Source organism: Strix aluco, chromosome 1 (genome assembly GCF_031877795.1).
Source record: "Strix aluco isolate bStrAlu1 chromosome 1, bStrAlu1.hap1, whole genome shotgun sequence".
NCBI lineage: Eukaryota > Metazoa > Chordata > Aves > Strigiformes > Strigidae > Strix > Strix aluco.
The window spans coordinates 101,214,905-101,237,193 of NC_133931.1; the positions used below are offsets into that span (position 1 = coordinate 101,214,905).

A 22,289-nucleotide genomic window follows, 5' to 3' on the forward strand; every position below is an offset into this window, starting at 1 on the left:
TTAGTAAAATAAAATGTAATAACTTTTGAGCTTTTGGTTTTCATTTACCATTTAAGTGAGGAATAGTGTAAATGAAAGTTTTAAGTAGTGGAGGGAAAATGTTATTACATGTCAAACTCTTTATGTAAGTATCAACATCTTTAGGAAAGTTGAGCTGTACAGTTCAGCACTGTTTAAAGAATTAACTTAGAACTCTAATTCACAATAATATAGTGATGTCTGTTCACCAAGCACACTATAAACATTTAAATAACCTTTGAATTCTAACTAAAGGGTTGGTAGTGATGTCTGCACTTTGCTTATTCATTTTGCTTGAACAGAAGACATAAGCTAATGTTGTGCTTATTGGCTTGTATCTGCAGTTTGTAGGGAAATAGGTTGCAAGGCCAAGTCTTGCTGTATCTGCAGCTGATCTCAGAAGTGTTCCTTGGAAGTGTTCAAATCTTAATCTAGCAATTTTTTGAAGAAAACAGGCCATGTACTCTAAGTTTAGAAATATATGTATGTGTATATGAAAGCACCAAAGTAATGTAGAATTTATACTGAGTGTTGTTTAGTTCCTATCCTTGTTTGTATAGGTTCCCTTCCTGCGTAGGTGTTCAGCTAATGCACCAGCCCTTGCATCAGTACTGAAAGCCAAGCTAGTGCTGACACTTTATAACTAGCTACTATCTAACCTGCGCATTCTTTGTGAGTCAGGCTGCTGCTGAACTTACTGCAGAGGCTATCGTGGAATTCTAATCATTAAACTTAAACTAGGCCCTATTCCCGTATTACCAGTTCATTCTAGCAGCTTATGTACTTTAGAACTGTTGCTTCTTTGAGTGGAAGTACAGTGAGGAGGCATAGCTTGTAGTGTTAAAGTCAAATATGGGAGTGAAGTCATACCTCAATAAACTTAACAGTCAACTAAAAAGAACAGAAATTTTGTGGGAGGCTATAAAAATATTTTGAAAAATGGAAGTAGGTATGAAGTGATGGTACTTCCTGGGAGGTATTTTTTTAGATGGTGTGTTTCTGTGATGGCAAAAGGGACAGTCAAGGATTGTGTTTTACTATGGTATCTTTATTATTATTTTACAGTTATCTCCTTTTCTGAACATGATAACTGTGGATGAGAGTTCATTTTGTTGTCCCTTGTTCTCTATAAATACAGTTAATTTAAACACAACCTGTATCTAAATTGTCTTAAGAAACAAAAATGCCATCTATTGGGGGGGCAGAGTGGCTGGATGTGATAAGCATAGGAGTATACAATTAATGCAGGTAAAATAAGCACATTTTAAGTAGGATTTTTTCTTAGCACTTGTAGCTAAGAACTTTTGTTTGAACATACATTATTCAAAAAAAGTTCCAAAAATGTTTGTGGTTGGAAAAATGCCCTCAACCTAGCAACTGAATTTCAAATTCTACAAAAATAAGGATATTCCTGCTGTGAAATGGTGCATAAGATGCAGTGCTTTCTGGTACGTTGTATGAAAGCGGTGCTGAAACACAACCAGCTGAAGTAGACCTGTGTGTTCGCTGTATATTTGTGTAAGGGGAAATGCATCTTTATGAGATTGCTCTGTCTCACAGCTATTAAAAGACTAGGAATGAGATTTTTCAGTGCTAACTGGTTTTGTTTCTTTAGCTGTATTTCAGATTTCCTGGGTGTTTGTGTTTATTACAAAGCCACTTTGCTTTTAGGATATTCAGCTGCATAGGTTGGTTCAGTTATGATACCTTCTGCAAAATAGGACTTGGTATTCTTTATGATTTTAATAAAATGAATTGAATACATAATGCTTACAAGGCTTATGTGGGAAGATATTCTTGGCAAAGCGATAGGTACCTGATTTATGTATATTCTTTTAAATAGCACTTACTGCTAATTATGTCTCATAAAGGTAATATTGCTATACCTAACTCCACTTAGAACTCTGGTATCTGCTGTCTTGCTTCTTTCTTTAGGAGTATCTAGGGTTTATCTTAAGTCTATGTTGGATACTTTATGAATATTGTTGAATATTATATGTTGAATTATTTTCTTATGCAATCAATATATGGATAAAAGTCATGCTTCCTTTTGAAATGAGATTATTAAAGTAATACCATAAATATTCAAAAAATACAGTGGCTTTTTTATGTTAGTCTAGATCAGCTGAATGGCTTTATCTTCCAAAGGGAATAACGCTCTTCTGAAAAGTGAAGCATAAAGAGAGACCTATCTCTGTTGATTCTAACGGGACTAGAAACTTAGATTCTACAGTTTGTATAAACTGACTTAAACATGAGCACACATAAAAACTTATTGCATATCTGTTCATTGAGGGACTTTTCTTTGTTGTTTCTACAGTATGTTCAGGGTTTTTTTTCCCCCATCAATTTCTTTTATGTGTGATGCAGCTGTGTTTGCAGAAGAGAGTTGTGGATTCTTAAGTGATTTCAAGTTAAGTGAATTCACAAGTTAAAATGTGGTCAGATATAATTCATAACACAACTGACAAATTTTACCTTTTTTTGATAAGCCTTGTTTATGATTTGTGTTGATTTGAACATTTAAAAAGAATGTGGAGACACACAAATATACTTCACTCAGGGGACTAAATTATGGGCTTTGCCCACTTACTATCTGTATGACTCTATGTAAAGGTTAAAGGCATATTGATTAGTGTTGCACATAAGTGAAGGATGGCAGGAAACAGTGCAATTTTAAATGGCAGTTCACAACTCCATGGACATGGAAGAATGCCCATGCACCCACTTTCTCAGTGTCCAGTGTATGGATACTGTGCCCCTTCCCCCATTCATTTATCCTGTGGAGGAACATGGTGAAAGTGGAAAACATAATTTGCATAGAACTTATTTCCTCTGTTGTCATCTCTAAAAAGAGGGAGTTCTAATTGTTTGGGTTTTTTTGGTTTTCGTTGTTTTCTGTGAACTCTTGGCTAGCTGTAGCTCCAGCAGCATGCTTGGGAATATTTTGTTTGTAACTGGCTACTGGCTATCTGCTCCAAAAAATCTGCCATACTTGTATCTTTGTTAATGTTGGCCCTTAAAGTGCTGTGGTGTACTTATGGACAGCATGTGAATATCACTTTAGTATCACACTCGAAATGTGTTTAATAAAAATGGAATGAAAATTATTAAATGTTGATACTGTTTGTGGTATCTTTCACTTAATGTTCTTCTCTGGTTCTCCTTGTAAAGGCCAGACTTGGTCCTTCTCTTCACTGATTTCTCATCTGTCTTTTCTTACCCCTGTAGAGTTGAATCTAAGATTCCTGAAGTGTTCAAAGCATGCTGGGCTTCTTGTCTGTGTGTCTCTTACACATATGTGTGTGCATACTCATCCATGTGGATAGACATAATCCTGGAGCAGAGGAAGTCTTTGGGCTCTAGAAAGGAATAGTGTTCTTGTTGGGTTCCAGTATCTCAAAGAGATGAGGTTACTCTGGTGCAGCCTGTTCCAGTACTTGACGACTGTCATGGTAAAATACTTTCTTAGGTCTAACTGCAGTTTCTTGTATTACAACTTGTGTGCATTGCTTCTAATCCTATGACCTTGAACTTCCAAGAACAGCCTGGCTATGTCTTCACTGTATGCTCCCATCAGCTGTTTGTAGACAGCAGTAAGATCTCCTCATCTGAACAATGAGTAAGTCAGTTCTCTCAGCCTCTCCTTGTATGCCATGTCCCTGAGCCTCCTAATCATCTTGGTGTCTTTCCTGTCAACTTGTTTGTTACTTTATGTCAATGTCTGCCTTGTTCCAGGCAGCTTAAAACTGGACACAGCACTAAAGATGAATTTGACCTTCTTAACAATCAAGGGCGCGCTGCTGACTCGTGTTCAGTTTGTTAGACCCCAAAGTCCTCCTCCACAAAGCTGTTTTCTATCCAGTTAATTCCCTCCGTACCTGCACTTTTGCCTGGGGTTACTCTATCCTGGATGTGGGGCTTCTTTCTTGCCGTTGTTGAACCTCATGAGGTTTCTGTTGGCCCATTTCTCCAGGCTGTTGATATTCCTCTGCATAGCAGCCCTGCCCTTCAGCATGTAAGCTGCTCCCCCCCGCCTTCATCTTGGGATTTGCTGCAGATGCATTACATCCCATGTCATTAATAAATTCAGGAAATAATAGTGACCACAGCATCAGTCCCTGAGGAACACCAACACTAACCAGCCACCAGTTAGACTTTGTGCTGCTGACCACAGCCCAGCAGTCCAGTTTTTAACCCACCTTGTTGTTCACTTCTTCAGTCCATATCACAGCACTTTGGCTTTGAGGATTCTATGGGAGACTGGCAAAGGCCTGCCTAAAATCAAGGTATATGACATCCCCAGCCCTCCCATTCCCACAGGGTCAGTCACCTCTTTGGAGAAGGCAAGGTCAGGTCATGTCTTTTTCTTCAGATAACTCAGCCTCACAAGGAAAATGTCATTTTAACCTGTGTTTATAAAAGCAAACAAACATCTTGTAGTATGATGTCATCAACCTTATTTTTAAAAGCGCTTCTGCAGAGAAATTGTTGGGTGATGCTTACCGAACAAAAGGTTCATGTTCCTTGCTACATTGTCTTGCTGGGTCTGTTCAACAGCCTGTGCAAAACCCTCATCATCCAAAAGGTTGGGTCTTTTTAAGAACATGGTTAAAGTTGAAAAACTGTTTAAAGTCAGCCATTGCTGATTATGTTGTAGCCAGACGTAGCTGTGGAAATAGGAGGAAAACTTCCATTTAAGTGTTGACTAAAGGCCTGTAAACAACTGAATTGCTGAGCTACTTTGTGTTTTGTCTGTCCAGTCCTTTTTATCGTTAAGTCTTGCTTTTGATGACTAGAGCTGCTTCTTGTGTATTTTCCAGCCTGTAATGTCTAGAAGACTGTTTAGATCCTGAATCCCCAAGGGGTTCTGTGGCCTGTTTTTAATGCTCTGATTTGTGCATTTAATGCTTTAGTCATGGTCTTTCTGATTCTCTTTTTAAATTACTGACCGTAACTATCTGAGTTGCAATGGAGGTGACCAGAAGAAAAATAATAACTATTTTCATTTTCATCAATTTAAGTCTAACCAGATAAAAACTACTTGTATTTGTGCTTAAAAAAGCAAGCAAGCTAGCAAGTTATGCTTTCTGTCAGAGCTGGCAGCATTTGAACTGGAAAAGTTTCAGACTCATCACAGACTTGAGTGGTTATAGAGGAAATCAAAGCATACGAGCACCAGCCAACTAGCTTGGAAGAAAGGCAGACCATGCCAGTCACTGGGACGTGAGGACACCGGAGGAGAGATACAAGCATAATGGTCACTCAGTGCAGGACAACAGGAAAAAGTTACGGAAATGGCAGGAAAAAAAGTAAAATAGAAGCAAAGAGCTGAGGAATCATTAGAAGGGGAGAATTTTAGAGAAGTAAAGAAGATGGAGAAGTTGAGGATCATTAGTTTAGTAACAAAAGGCTACTGTTTCCTGTTTTTCTGCACTGTCACTATGCTTTAAAATTCTGCAAAATATATTTGAATATATTTAAACAATAACATTATAAAATAATGAAAATAAAATAATTTAGAAATGTTAGTTTACCTAATTATTCAAATTAGTTTCCCTAATTATTCAAAAGTAAGTATTTAACTTGCATTTTCTTAAGAGGTACATGGGCAGAAAGGAAGATGTCTAAAGATAATATGACTGACTCAGCTCTACAGCTGTGTAAAGGGGATCAATTTGGTTTTGAAAATCCCCTTGGAGACTCTTAAAGGCAAACATAAAGCCCCTAGTTTAAGTTTCTATTTTTAAAACAAATCAGTCATTGGATTCTTATAAGAGTAACTGTAAATCAGTCCATTAAGTTGCTTGGAAAATCTCAGACGGATTTAGGATTGGGCAATTATGTTGAAATGTGTGGTCTTCTTTCATTTTAAGTTGACAAAGTAAGAGATAATGAAGAGTATGTACTTGAAGCATGTATGTCTCTCTGCTGCACATACACTTCTTTTTTTCAGCAAGACTAACCAATTTATCACAAGACAGAGATGACATTTAAGAGCAGCAACATAGTACTAATTGTAGATAATGCTTAGATCCTTGTCCACATTGGAGCTTTTAATATTTCTACTGCTGCCACAACCAGTAGGACATTTTGGCGCAGAAAGTTTTGTGTAGTCACAATCATTGGGAAGGAATTCTTTCTAGATTGTAAGTGGTGAGTTTGTTTTTATTATGTGCTTATTTCCATTATTTTACCCAGACAATTCAGATCCACTTTCCCACAGACATTTTACAAATACTTTTTTGGAAATTGGTCTGATGGCAATCTCAGATAAATTCTAAATTAAGCCTGGTAGTTTCAGTGCTGCTGAAATGTAACTTTTTTTTCTCCCCCCAGGATGTTTTGACCAGTACAAAAACAATACCTTTTATCCCAAGAATCTGTGTGTTACCTGCTGTATGTTACAGAATTAACTGCAGCCTAATGTTTCCTGTGAGATTTCACCACTCTAAAAGGGTCTGTCCCAAAAGCCATTCAGGAAGTAAAAACAATAGCTCTTATCACAGGCAGTGGTCTACTTTTCAACCATGTTTTCTCTGTGGGTGATTTAGGAGCTGCTAAAGTTGTGAAAATGCATGGTAAATGAAGTGGATTGCTTATAGAGAGACACTTGACTCCCCTTACCCTTCTCCTTCTCCTGGAGATCTGCTGCAATGCTTCATTTCTGAAACAAGTTTAAATGTACTTATCATCTCTTCCCCCCGTAGAAATCACAGTTTTAATTTAATCCTTAATATTTTGTTAAAAAAACGTTGAAAGCTGAATTTTTTAAAGCTTATGAAATTGTTTATTATTAATGCAGTGAGGTTTTGCAGCATGCTCTGTATAAGTTATGATAAGTCGCCTGCCCCCAGTTGAGTTTTTAAAATAAGATTATACTATTTGATGCTTTAAATACTAAGGCATTTGTCAAGTCACAGCTCTCTAAAACTTTAAAGCAAGCCTCCAAGAATCCTGTCCTCAGAAGTCATTTTCCAATCACTGCTGTTCATTAGGAGGGATCTGAGATAATAGTTGCTTATGCATGCTGAAATAGTGATGTTGGGGTGTTCTGCCACTGCGTCTCTGGGAGTAGCTGTGAGCCGATTTCTAAGTATCTTTTCTGTCTAAGGTTTTTCTGACATAACAGTTTAACACCTTCATTACTGCTTTTTGATTGAGCCTAGGAGTAATCACTTTCCAAATATTGTTGCTCTTTATGAAGTGTTGAAAGAATTGATTACTTTCAGTTACAATGCCGTGGCATTTTCTGCTCTGTGCAACCACAGAACCTAGTTTACCTACCTGTGCTATTTCAGCTGAGTCACTTTCTTGATATTAATGATTGTCATTATCTGCCCCCAAAGTTGTGGTCTGTGTAACCAAGCAGCTATTTGGAATTGCTTCTAAAATAACTTAGTCTCTATGAATCATAGAGCTTTAGTTTGAACTGCAGAGAAAAAAAAATCATTCCAGTTTCCAGTAAGCATCTAGCAATGCGCCATTTTGGATCAGGGTGGGGAATGCATCCCATGCAGCTTAGCAGTGGAATGTTTTACCTTGTAATATCAATTTAGAATGCTTGAAGGAATTAATTCAAAGAGTTGCAGAACTGTGTGGGCAGAAAAATTAATCAAGAAGTTCTTTAGACAAACATTAGAAAGTACCATTGATGCACTTGATTTTGCTGATGTTAAATCATTGGCCTTAAAGTGAGCAAGTTGAATATATGATGATACAACTGCATAGCTGTGACCTTTGAATCACCTGCACTTGACTGCAGGAATTCAGTTTCACAAAATGCAAATATTTAAAGTACAAAATTATATCATATTACATCTTATCAAACTAACTGAGCTGCCTTCTCTCCAAATTCCTTTTGATTATTAACTAGTGAGACATTACCAAATAAAATGCTGGCTTCTGAGGTCTTCGGAAGAACAAAATTATAATGCACTTTGTTCCCATTTTGCTGAGCATCAAATGGGTTGCAGAATTAAAAAAATAGCATCCCATAGTTGCATCCTACTTTGTGAAAAATGTGTGCAATCCCATACATTGTATAGTGTTTCTTGAAAGGTTGTCCTATTTTCTGCACAAACATTTTTGAGAGGCTTTTTCTTTTTTAAGTTGGCATCGACCTTTCAGAGCAGTTTCTAAAATAGTTGGCTACAAAATTAATTTCATGGAAGTCCTGGGTTTATCATACAGAAAATGTTGTGACATCGAGCGCGTCTGTGTAGCATAGCCCCTGTGGCCGGTGCCCAAGCTCAGTCTGAACAAGCTGGGATACTAGAAACAGTATTTCTGTAATAATGTGGTTTGCTGCTTAGGCTAATTAGCCTTGATGAGAAATAGCTTGCCACTGTCCAAAAGTATTTTAAATCCTGAATCTTTTTAAAGTGAAAACAACCACCCATGCCCCAGATTTTTACAGGAAATTATCTTCCCTGTCATAGTGAAAAGCTTTATTGTAAAATGTGCAAAATTCAGGCAAAATAACAGTTTACTAAGAAAAAATCAGGTATATTAGGCATGGTTTTTTTTTCTGTAAACTACTTTTTTCCCTGATCCATTGCAGTTAAGGTTGACAGAATTTAGAAATTTTGGTACTACAAAGTAGCATTTATAGAGGCAAAATACTAAGAAATATTAGTGGCATTTAACTCTATAAATACAGTATGATATTTAACTATAAATGTAGTATAAATGCTGCTGTTAGGTTTACAAAATTTTGTATCCTAAGAGGAAAAATATTTGTAAAATTCTACTAGCTCTTGTTTAGGAAGTTGTGACTAGTATCCATCTCCTTTTCACCTGCTGACAGTATATATTTCTGGTATTTCTTTTGCTCAGTTAAGCCTGCAAAGGGAGTTTTCTCTTTATGCACACTACAGAGCATTTTTATCAAAATTACATTCGATAGAAACTCTAAAGATATCCTACAAAACCCTAAATCTCTTCTGTAAATTGTGTTTTGAAACAAGCAAATCATGCTTCCCTTTCAGGAACACCACAGTTTACTAATACAAAATATTCTTGGGCTGGAATTATTGAGGCCTTCTGAGGAAGTCTGATGGTAGGTGCAGAGAGATGGTGTGAGTGGCTGTAGTGAGCAGTCTTTCTATATTTGTACTGATGTGATGTTCCAGTGATGTTAGGGGCACTGCACTACTGGCAGAATTTTTGTTGTTTTTTTTTTTTTTTTTTTTTAATAGGGCAAGCTTTATAAAGTCTTGAATTTGTATAACTTGTTAGAACTCATAAGGGCAGATATTAGTGTTTAGACTGAGTTGTGATTAATTTCTGCAAATTTCTAATTTGGGAGAAGACCACCTTAGGACTGGGTTTGGTTGGATTTTTCTGTTAGTTTGATTTTTTGGGAGGTTTTTTGGGGTTGTTTTAACAGCTCATTGGGTTGATACCAAGCAAGAATTTACTGGATTATTCAGGAAATTAAGGGGGCAATACCATCCCCCTTCCTCAAAATTAACCACCTGCAGAGCAGCAGGGATCTTTTGTCATATGACACTGTTGCAGCTATTCAGCTCTCCCATCTTGCTCACAGATGTCTGGTCTTGGTCAATCACATTAAATGTGAGTGACTAGCATGCTAATGGGACATCACAGTCTGTAATTGAGCTGTTTTCTGATCCTTGAATGAAAGATGTTTTATACTTTTCATATCTGAGGGTAGAATCCTGTCTTCACTAAACTTAGTGGCATGAATCCCATTAAGAGGAACCACGATTTTGCTTCTCATGTTTGTACTCTCATTCTCATCTGCTGCTGAAATCCACTGATTAGTCCCACTGAACGCAAGTCTTTATCTGCTGTGTCATAAGTATTCTTACTCATAATTAGTTCCATCTTGTAAGGAGTAGCCTTTCATGTTAAGTATGTGTTTTATGAGGAATATTACTGTTTTGAAGAGTCTGCTTAATCTAATGCATAACATGAGCACATACTAGCTAAACAATGCAAAGACCACTGTTTCCTATGCCTACATCAAAATTTCAGTCATTTGACCAAAATATTGGTGATGATCAATTTGGTAACATGTTCAAGAAGTGTTTTAATTAGCCATATGGTAGTAAGTTATCTGGGGATAATATTTCACCTTGCTGTGAAATAGTTCTGTGTATTGGGCAGATAGCTGATTAAAGGTTAATAATTCAAAGCAAAAGGTTAATAATTCAAAGTACCTTAATCAATTTAGTATGTTGGAAAATCAGGACTTAATGTTTTTTTGTTCTGGAATCACTACAAAATTTATCCAAAACATGTTGGTAATTACAAATGCAATGACCATTGATAATTATTTCTATAAAGGTCTGTAATGTCTTTGTGCAAAAAAACTTTGACCTGTATTAATACAAACTAACATTTTTAAACCAACTTTAAATGCTTGAAGAAGGCTTCCAGTTTAACACAAAACAAAATACTCTTTTGCAACTACTAGCATGTTGGCTTCTCAGTCCCATATATTTGAGCTTTAGCTGTGATAAAAGCTGATTTTTAAGGAGAGCTTTACCTACTGGGCTGGTTTTAGAGGATCCACTTGCTGGTGAATGCCACTTAGTAAGAGGCAATGCTCAGATTCTCAAAGTTCCCAGCAGCCTTTTTCCACTTGATTGTCTGTGGTCTGAGTATGTGGCAGCATGGATGTATGAATAATTTGTTATGCTGGAAACTTGGTGTAGAGGCTGACTTACTGCTACAGTTACTTTATTACACTTATGGTTTGGTTTAAATTTATATTTTCAAGAATAGATAATTCTCAAATCTGTGAAAAGTGGTTAGTTCAGCATTGTAACAAGTATTTGAGATCTGCATCCTTTTATTGATCAGCTGTAGCCCAAAAGATTATTTTTTTTTTCCCAAGTTGGAATTAACAAATATGTTACAAATAGTATTTAAAAGTTTTATCTTTTTTGGTTTGCTTTCTAAAATTGATACTCTTCTATGTTACATGGAAGTCTGTCTCATTTTGGTTTTATTATATACTCTTTAAGTACCAAAAAACTCCACCAAACCAAAATTATTTGGTCATCCCACAGTATTTTTATTTCATAGTAGAAATTATGCAGTAGAATTGCTGCAGAAAAGCCTGCCTCTGAATTCCAACTTTCAGCTCCTACCCCAAAATAAATCAACCACCCCCCTGAAGTTGTACTCAAAGACCATAGTAATAAGGCTCTTAGAAGCAATCCCACATAATATTGTGAATATTTGGAGACTAACTTCCCCTTCTTTCTTCGTGCTACTTGCTGCACATTTCAGTTCTCTTTGTGACCAAGTTTATTGCAATACCAGAGAAAGACTGCTGTTACGATCTTTTTTTCAGGTAGCCTAGGACTTAGTTTAAAGATTATTTGCCCGGAAAGCAACTCTGAAGGTGCAGGAGAAACTAGCAGCTTCCACCCGCACTGCTGGAAGAGCTGTGATGGATGCTGACTTCCAGTGCTCCTGCTGGGTCCCTCAGCAGCTGCGGTGCAGTAACCAGCATCTTGCGCTGGTGATCTTCCGTGCTGGCCGGTAACTGTAACATGGGCTTTGACCGGATTGCCTGTGAGGTGCCCTTGTAAAGGTATAGGAGTTTGCCTGCAGTATTTTGCCATCCCAGCATTTTCATTTAGCTCTTTGCAGACCTGAGTATGGGGTGCTGGCAGCGAGGGGCTACAGGGCCCTCTGAGAGGAGAGGCCGGGGCTGATGTTGGTCTCTTTGTTTTCCACTACTTGGCTGTTAGACCACACCCACATGCCATGCCAGGCTACCAAAGGCAAGTTTAGTGTTGCTTTTTAGGACATGACAATATGCGTCACCAATCCATAATGTTATTTTTGTGTAGCTGTGTGGAGGAAGGCTGGTTTAGCTTAGTGAATGATGTAGAGGGGAAGGAGTGTGACGGTGGGATGACTGGATGGGAGCCTGCTTAGAAATGAAGTCTTGGGTTGAATGGAGAGTTGTGCTTTAAAAACAAACAAAAAGAAACAAGAAAAGAAGAAGAAGAAGAGGGAGACATGCCTTGCAACCCTGAAAGAATTGAAGGAGTTTGAAAGAGTCACGGTTGGGAAGCAGGGAGAGAAATGAGTACCCCCTGGGCTGTGAGGGAAAGCCCTTTGTGGCATGCTTTAGATGGCCAGTGACCTAGTAGAGACCACCTTAGTTTGCTAAATAGGTTACACAGATAAAGTGTAAATCAATTATCTGCTTACACTCTGTTGATTTCAAATGCTACTCTTTCAAACATGCTTTAGATCTTCACAATGAAAAGCTTTTGATTTGCAGAAGAAAGGTGAGATACATAAAAATTACTTCACATCTGATGAATAAGTTGTCTTTGGGTGGGAATGAATCACTTATGTGGAGCAGGTAGTAAAGGTTCAGATTTGGGTCTTTTCTGGTTGTAATAGGAGATTGTATATTTCACTGAATGGCAGCTTGATTTCATATACATTTTTTGTTCTCATTGCTGCAGTTAAGTGGTATCTTTTAGTTTTCTAATCTAAAATGGATGCTAAAATCTGATGTTTGGGTCTAGGCAGGAAAAATAATATCAATAAGACTATGTACAATTTACATCATCTAGTCTAGGAGAGAGAATCACAAACTATCTAGATGTCTTCTGGCTGAAAGTAAGACTGTTGGTGGAGCATGTTTCAGGGCCAAGGTGGTGTGCAGGTGCAGGAGAGCACCTGAGAAAATGTTCTGTGCAGTGTTCTGCACTTCCTGATCCACTGCTTCTGCAAGGTATAAGTAGCGTGTGAGGGGAATGTTTGTGAAGGGAAACCTTTAGCGTTGGCAAAGCAGTAGTTACCTAGTCATGGAGCTGCCAGACATTGTAGTGGAAGACAAGGTATATGCAAGTCATAAGCACAGTCCTGTAGCTGGTGACTTCATCAGAACCCACTGCTATCTTTGCCTTTGCATTATTGTTTTGAAAGTTTTATAGTAATACTCCTGTAGTTAGACCATTATCCTTTTCTGGCATCCAAATGCTTTGTTATATTGAAGCTGTGGCTTTTTTGATTGTGAAAATAGACAGAATTTATGTTCTAGTACCCATGTACAAGAGAAACATTTGTATTTGGGTTTTTCGTTTTTGTGGGGTTTTTAGAGGTTTAAATGCTTTAACCTATAAAAAGCTGTAGGGCAATACCAGCTTTATAGAGGGGGGAAAAGGGAAGAAAAGTGCAGCAATCTCTTTTTAACATTCTGCTCATTACATTCATGGCACTATCAGGATCCAAAGACTAATCCAAGAAAAACATACAATGAGTGGTAGTTTTTGTTTGTTTTGATCTTTCCATCCTTTTAGTTTCAACTAGTCTGCCTTTACTATATTGTCAGGTAAATTAAAAGCATTCACGTTATTCCTTCAGTTTCTCATGGGAGTTTTTCATTAGCTCCTCAATCTTTTGTGCCACGCTGTCTTTCTAGTTGGTGATTCTGTCTTCATTATGTTATTTGTTTTCTTTATACAAGACAAATGAAAGAAGGAAAACTTAACTCAAATGTGTTTTCAAGAATACACACTATTTTAAAAATCTACTTTTAGTCTTTCAGGACTTTTTCCCTTTATTTCCTTGTTCAGGTTGGACTTCGTATGTAATAGTGGGATTGGAAGCCTTGGAGATTCATCTTTAGTAATGAGCAATTATTGAGCGTGTTATAGCTTTATAAGAATATGTAAATTCCCGCTTTTGGATTTTGCATGTGGTTTCCATTGATCTTTTTTCAACCTTTTATGTAGATGTGAAAGCTACTGTAAGAAGGTAGGAGGACAAAACACTTTTCAAACTGCTTTATTGATTTTTAAAACAGAGTACTCTCTTTTTTGGTCATAGATATAAAAGCTCATTTTTCCAGATGTACTTATTAAATAAAGCTGTGCATATAAAGGCTTTATTGGCGAGAAACTTAGTATTTTTATTTTCTGAACAGGTGTCTCAACGCATGTACCTATTGCAAAACTAAGCATGCCAGAGGAGATCTAGCAAGTTATCCAATTGAAGAACTAGTGAACAGAGCCAAACAGTCTTTCCAAGGTAAGGAGTTTTATCCCTCCAGTAAAAGTCAGCCTCTGAAGTGTACCAGGTCTTATTTTTCACACATAATGATTGAGATAGGGTATGGCTCCATTACGGTGTTGATGTTCTTAATAGTCATAACTGTGTCTGGTGGTGCCTTTGCAGTAGAAAGCCATGCTTTCATTGTGTTGTGTGCCACTATTTACAGAATGTAGTCCTACCATAAGGAGTATTTAATTTTGATTTTAGGCTTGCTCAAATGAAGTTCTGTGCAAACATTTTTTTGTGATGACGAGGAAACTGCAATGTTTGGTCATTTTACTCTTATTTCTGGTTTCTTAAAGAAGACAGTAACTTTTTTCATTCAGCGATAAAAGTAAATTTCATGAACCTCCCTAGCCTGTTTAAGGATACATTGCTTTTTCTGGTAATAGATTTCCTGGAGGAGTTCTGGGATGTTTGAGAGTCACGCAAAGCTTATCAGCTTTTAAGTTCAATAGGATATATGTAGTTGTCACATGGATCCAAACATCAAAAGTCCTTCCTGCAGTACAGTAGTCTGTGCCAGTATCTGCCTAAAACGCTTGTACATCTGGTAGTTACAGTAGCTTTATTGTATCTTATTATTTGTTCTTTATATCTAAATTTTGCCCGTGTTTCAAAAATACAGATTTCCAAATAATGCAGTATTCATTTTTCATGCAATCTCTGTCAAGGCACAGGTGTTTTTTGTCTGTGTGCCATGTTGAAGGATTAAATGTACACTAAAAAAATACTGAGGTAATTCAGATGAAGCATCTCCTTTCATCTTTGTATCAAATACTCTGAATCAAAAGTAGAGCAACAAGTACAACATGTGATGTCACATCCTCTGTGCACATGCAAACAGTACATGCATTGGGTTTCACTTGTGGCTCTGAGTGTTGCAACTGTTCTAGTATGAAGTACGTCTCCAATGATTCAACATGTTTTTAAATCCATCCTTATTTAGGGATCCATAATGAACCTTATTTAGGTCAGTGATGAACTTCTGGCTATTCCTATAAGTAATATGCAAGGAAGAGTCCTTTCCCTAATCAAAGTCCATGTTCACAAATTCTAAGTTCTATATTATCCATGCAAAGTTCTCACTTAGTATTGTAAATGCCTTTTTCTTTTGCTTTTGTTAAAAGCCAGGCTCCTTTCTTTTCTTCCACGAAGTTTATCTGTAATTGACACAAAATTTCTCCTATTGCTTAAGTTTGTACAATTAATGCTGTTGTTGCTGAGAGTTGGATTGTCTGCTATGATAGACAGGAATCCTGTCATGTCTCAGATTTCTTGTTTTAGTAGGACAAGTGTCTAAAACTGTATGCATGTTATGAAATGGTCAGTAACTGAAATACAAGATGTATAAATACACTTTATATTTTGGTGGAGAAGCAGTTCAGGAAACACGATTCAGAAAGCTAGAAGTTTTCAGTAGTACAAGACAGGTGATTTTGAAATTGGTAAGTAGTCACTGTGCAGGAGAAGAGCTGCCATTTGGTGGTTATGGTTATTATGTAGTAATTACCAGACACAAGTAAATGCCTGGTGATAGGAAGACATGTAGGTAGAAGAGGAACACTACTTTCTTTTCATTTTATCCAGGTGTTGTAACTCTGAAGTACTTTTATATTCTGAGTAGCATAAGAGTAGTGTTATTCTGGTAGCACTATATAGCTGTTGAAATGTTCTAAAGAAACTTTGAACAATTCAGCAAAGGAATATGGTGAAGAGAAGAGATGGGTAATACAGTAAGGATTATGGTCCTACTTTGGTTAACTATTTAAATTTTATTTAGATTTATTATATCTATGGAAAGAAAAAACATTCAGATTTTTCTGTCCTGTTATAGTTGTATGTCCATGCCATGAAGTCCACATTAAATTAACATAAAGATGTATTTGCTTGATATAACAAGAAAGAAAACTCAAGTTATGTTTGTCTTTGCAGACAATAAATGTGAAATTTTGGAAAGTATTTTGAACTTCAAGTATTGTACATTTGGATTGAAAATTCAGTAATTCAATTCATCTGTTGTACTGTGGCCTTTATTATAAATATTGACTCTTTCAAAATGACTTGATTTCTAATGGAAAAACTTGCCCTTAAGCTATTGTTTTGAAATTTCTTGAAGAAATGCTATGACGTGTCTCACAGCAGGCATCTCCAGGGAGTTCTATTCTTATTTGGCCTTACACTAGTACCTTTGTTAGAGGACATAATGAAAGAAGCAAGTACCAAGTTGTAAAATGACAGGCTTTGCCTCCAGCTTTCACATACTTAGAAACAGGCATGAAATAGTCAGATACTTAGGTTGCAGTGTATGGAGAATTTATTACTGCCAGCTTGCTGCAGCTGGGCTGCAGAAACTTCATCAATCCAGAGAAAGACTTAGGCAATTCAAAGTAATTATTAAAGTTCTTGCTGAGTTACTGAGCCACAGTCTCTTCAACAATCACTTCTGTTTTCTCAGAAGTTGTGTTGCTGAAGCTGTAGTGGAAAACACAGAGAGGTACAGATGTGTAATGAAAAGATTTTCCACTTTGAAATTATTCTTGGGAGAACTGAGGTGTCTTAGAAGAACAGCAGCAACGCAGTATGGGATGATTTTGTATAACTGCACGATCAAGTCCTATAAGAGAGACTGATGTTGTTTCCAGTGTTTTGTATGTATATATTCTTACTGTACACAACTTGATAAGCCCCAAAGATGAGGTGTTTCAATTGTGGAACGCACTGAAAATGGATTAGAAGAGCTGTAATTAAGGATGTTTTGTTACAAGTCCTTAAATCTCAGTGCAAAAAAGCTCTCTCAAATGCTTCATTCAGGTGACTGCACTTCAGTAAGATTGCAGCTGACATCTAGAAACAGCATTTCTAGAAACAGGCTTTAGTGTTGTGATCAGTTACTCCCAATTTTCTTCAGTCACTTCTGTACTGCAACCTCTGGGTAGAATGTCTCTATATAGGAAGTATTTCCAAACTGTAGTATATGCTGCACTACTTGACTGCAACCCATTTCAAGTAGTCAGGTGGACCAGTCTTGGACTGCTAATAGTATGGTAAATAATAATATGATATCTGTGTGATAGTAGCTGTAAGGTGGTGCCTGACAATCATCACTCTTTGATGTTTGTCTCCAAGATGACTTCTGAAGATTTTGAAACTCTTAGGCTTTTTAGTCAAAGTTTAGCTCTGTGACTTTATATAACTGCTGGTTTTTTGAGAATTTTGCATACTTTGTGTACGTAAGTAGGTATTTATTTAAGTGTATTTTAGGGTCTAAACCTTTATCTTTTTGGTCAGTTTTGTAAAAACAAAAGTTAATACTCTGCTGAGAGTGGTAACTAGATGACAGCAGATGCCAAAGCTGTAATAATTTACATGCGTGTTCAGATTATTTGTATAAGCATAAACTTGATCTAAATCAACTGATTAAAAAGATGGCTGAAATCATCATGATTGAACAAATATCAGCCTATGTCTTGTACTTTTCCAGCCTCTGAAACAAACACTTTCTTTTTTCTTTTTTGTGTTGTATTTTAATATCTTAAATTCAATACAATGTGCACAAAAACTAAGTGTGTTTCAGGTTTCTAGTACATGCTGGATACTTTCATAATGGATTGGACTAAGTGTTAAGGTGAACTGAAATTGAGTTTGTTTGCGTACTTTGTATGGGTTTGTCCCTCGTCTGACCTCCATAGTAGTTTTGAGGTTATGAATGACATCAACTTCATTAATTCACAAAAACTCTTCAACAAAATAATCTATCTGAATTTGAAAGTAGACTATTGAGGTTTCAACTTGAATGCTTTTTCTGTAAATTTCAAATTTTAGTAAGTACTTGTATCATTTTTTTTACATGGACAGCCATGTCAGATCACATTATATAGCAGGCTTCTATAAGACAGCTCGTAAAGAAAAAGTGTTGCAAAATATAGTACAGTGGTCTTTGAGTAGAGAACAAATGTCTACTGTAAGGTTGTTTATGCAAAAAGCTTTTCTACAGCTGATAGTATAGCACTTTCTTTGTGTCATCAACGTAGTGGTATGTTTTTTGCAAACTTTTCTATATTGGGTATTTAGGGAATTGCAGTTGTGAGAGCGCCCTTTCTTTCCTTCCCAAAGCTACTTTATGTATAACAATGTGTTTTTGCTTAGTATATGAAGTGGAAGGCTGGGGTGGCTGCCATTGGTGGACAGTGTTCCAAGGAGACACAAAAGTTAAACAAGCCTGAGCTTTGAATGTTGTGTGGAGCGGTGTCCTGGGATAGATTTTGCTAAATTACCAAACTTTAAATTGAGTCTTTTTTCTTTTTTTTTTTTTTTTAATGGGATTTTAGTGACCATAAAAAGATATATAACTGATAATGCTACCTGGTGATTTGTAAACCCTACATATTGTGAGAGGCTTTCTGGGCAAAGACAGTATGTTATATTGCAAATAAGTTTTGCTGATTCATCAAACTAAGTTAAAAATTTAAATAGTTTTATTAAATTAGCTGTTGTTTTATTCTAGTTTAGAATTAAAATCTTCTGCATGTATCAGTACAAAATACTCTTCTTTAGCATTGTATACCTGTTGCAAATGGCAGGGAATGTATTGCTATTAAGATATACACTGTATAATTACTACTATATAAACTTATTTTATGGTAGCAACCAGGGAGCTCAACTGAAAATCAAGTCCTGTTGGGAAACATTGTTCTTGTATCCTCAAGCTATGTGGAACAATTGCTTCTGGATGAATAATTGCAGTGACAAAATATCATTTATTTTTATTCCACTATTTGCGTGATGGTTCACTGGCATGCATGGTGTTGAATTCTGAATGATGCTTCTGTTAAGGAAATCTTGGACCGAATGTAGCATTACAAAGCAGAGGAGCTATCTAAACGAAGATTCTGAGTCTTGACTTTCGTTAGTTGTCTTTAGCAGTTATCCCTAAGCTTGTAGATATTGAAGTGTTGAGAGTTGAAAGAAGATTAATGTTAAATATTTCTGTCTACAAGTATTACTGTAAACAGATGTTTATGCATAATTATAAGAACTGACTTTCTACAATGTGACTGGTTTCCAGAACTTTTCAGATCACTGTGAGCTTTGCTAGGGATCTTTGGTTTTAGTAGTTCTGATGAGGTGCTGTCAAGACATTCTGCTTTACTAATTGGTAACTGTTTTTCTTCCTGCACAACTGCCAGTAAGCTCTCTGTATGTTTTCAGAGCAGTTGCTGTTCATGAAAGGACAAACATTAAGTATCGGCAGTGTTTTAGTTTCCCATTAATTGGCAAAAGCAGTACCAAATTAGGATGCTTAGGTTACATCTTCTCTGTACTGGATTTGGTCTTCAGACACGCTGAGAGGGACCAAGTGCCCAGTCACCCAGATGGAGACCTGGGCCGTGTACTCTTGAGTCCTTCTTGGGACAAAACTAAGACTCTAGAGAGAGCTGTTGATGTTTATGCAGGTCTCACCTTGATGCGAGGTAAACACTTACTCTGAGCCTGGACACACACCCAGGAGCGAATTAGCCGTTTTAGTGGTTTCAACATGGCCTTTGTTAATGATCCTAAGTGTGCCCCAAGAAAACTTCCTAAACTAATCTTAATTCCTTGTTCACTAATATTTTTGCCCTCCTAGTGTCAGTGTTGTGTCAAATAAGTATATGTATCTATTATACCCACACTGATGTTTTTCTTCTGTAGCCTAGCAGCATTATCAGAAGTCAAGCATTTCTTGTGCTTCTTTGTACTAAATTTTACTCAGCAATTTCTGCAGCAGTCATGAAAGAAAGCTGACTCTTCTTCCATAGGAGCCATGTGGTGAAGAGACTTTGTTGAGGAACCTGTTGGATAACAAATTCAATACAAAAAAAGCGCACTAGTGTTACCCATTGATGTCTGGGAACTGGGTTTCCATTGTTCATATAAACTAAAATCTTGACAATGTGCAAACTGATACTTGATTTTGTGGCTGTCAGTTAATTTCTGTTGGAGTTATGCTTGAAAATGCTTGGAAACTCCCTGAAACTGAGTCTGTGCTCTATGGTTCAAACATAGTTAAAGACTATGACTCCGTTGTAATGACAGATTGGGGTGTGCTTTGTGTGGGAAGGAAAAGGAGAGAAGAACTCTTCATTATATGTATATTGTTAAATACCAAGAAAAACTAAACTACATCATGTTAATGGCAGACAACTAATCAATTAGTTGAGTTCGAGGGTCATGTCTTTTGCAAGTGTTGTTTTGTTGGGTTTAGGGTTTTTTTTATTCATTTGTCTTTTGGAAAGATTGGTAAATCTGCCTCATATAGAACTGAAAAGTTTGCTTCGTTGTTCTTGGAATAAAAAGGTTTGTTTGATTTTGGACTGAATTAAATATTTAGATTAGCTTGAACGTTTTGTTTGGTTTTCAGAGTACCCCTTGGCTTTCAAAATATAGGTCAAGTCTGAAACCAAACATAGCATTTGTGAGTGGGGTGAGTTTTTCTTTTTGTAAAAACAGAGTGGTTTACTCTGGAAAATGTTCACACTGAAGCATTTCACTTTCATTCCATGTGAAATATTTCACCATTTTAAAATTTTGTTAAATTTTTAAAACTTTCTTTCATTTTGAAATTTTGATTATTTTGATACAGAAATGATGCTTGTTCCCCAAAAGCTGAAAGCTAAACTTTAGCAAGTGTCTGTTTCTGTTCAGCAAAAACAGCTTTAGAAAAGCAAATTTTTTGGTGTTATTTACCAGTCATTGCCCAAGGCAGCATAACAAAAAGTGGTGTATAAAATTAAGAAAGTTAAGCTCAAGGGACTTCTCCATGCTGTGTCCTTTATAGCAAAAAGGAACCAGAGATAAAGGAAGGTTTTAACTGTAAATGCAGACCATATCTCTTTCTTTTTTTGCTGCTTTAGCCACACTAAAGAAAGCTTGAGAGTGAAAAATCAAAGGTTAGTATGCTTTAAACACCTCCAAAAGGGGTTGTAAAAGCCTAACAAAATTTTATCGTAAGGTGAATGTAATGAAGAAACATGAAACTTTGATACTGGTTGGCTGTTTCTTGAGTTCTCCCATACTTGAGACACCACTATGCATTACCCCATAAAAACCTCAGAAGGAGAAAAACCCCATACTAAATATCTGATATCAGATGGTGTGTTGAAGTTGTAGCATATATTGGCTTCTACTTGCTTTCTTTTAGCAGCAAGAATGACCTTGTACGATATGATGTCTATGCCTGTTATAATTGTTTTTAAACTGTCTTATGGAATGCTTTTCTATCAGAATAGACAAATTCTTAAAATGCTGAATTTTTGACAGGAATATATTGAATTCAACAACAAAGTTTTGTAGAAAAAGTTGAATGTGTTCCATTAGCATTGTGTAATGTAATGCTTGAGTCTTCTTTTCCAAAACGCTTTTGCCTCTGTATTTTCTGATTTATAGAATCAAAATTTTCTGATGCATAGATTATAACGTGTAAGACAGGAAAATTTTGTACGGAATTCTTTTCTAACAAACATTCTTTACCCTTAAAGAAACCCAGACCCCATGCTATTTTTCAAATTCTTACCAACTGAATTTTTGGGAGAGCAGAATTTTCCGTATCACAGATAATCTTGGTTCATACCCAGCTTTGCTATGCATAGTGTTTTCTTATGTTGTTTGTTTGTTCTTTTATTTTGGGGGGAAGGAGGAGAATGGTGACAGTGTTTTTCTAAGATAAACCTCTTCTGTCAGCCTTTTTACTGACTTCTAGGAAAAGTGGGCTTTATTCTAATATTGTTTGTGAAGTATAATTTGAAGTTGCATTCCAGGGAGCTTGGGCTGCTGTATTTGAGACACTTTGATAAACAACTTTTCTTTGTTCTTTTGTGCTTTTTGGCTATAGCTAAAGAGCTAGGTTTTTGTTGTTGTTATTAAGTTTATTAAAATTCTTTCTGTATTGTCTTTTGTGTCTTGTGAATGTTTTAAGTTTTTCCTGCTGACTTTGCTAATGCACAGAATACTTAGGCCAAGATAAATATTTTGGTACCAGTCTGTCATTACTTAAGAGTTATATGGGATAGTGTAATGAATTAGTTTTTCATGGCCCCATATAATCTTTCCTAATGATCCTGAAAGAAAAAGATATAATTAAATTCGGTCAGTAGTGATTAGAAACAATATCTTCAGGTATGTAAAAACTGCTGTGTAACAGATATTTAAACACACATAACCAACATCATACA

General features: G+C 36.4%; 1 protein-coding gene across 4 annotated transcripts in view; it reads left to right on the plus strand.

The window, feature by feature from the left end:
• Positions 1 to 22,289, plus strand: part of CDKAL1 (CDKAL1 threonylcarbamoyladenosine tRNA methylthiotransferase) — a 421,071-nt gene that overhangs the window by 168,626 nt on the left and 230,156 nt on the right. For all 4 annotated transcript variants that reach the window (XM_074829387.1, XM_074829378.1, XM_074829370.1 and 1 more), the window contains one exon: positions 13,949 to 14,052. In XM_074829387.1, the coding sequence (XP_074685488.1) occupies positions 13,949 to 14,052 (104 nt within the window). The remainder of the gene's footprint in view (positions 1 to 13,948; positions 14,053 to 22,289) is intronic.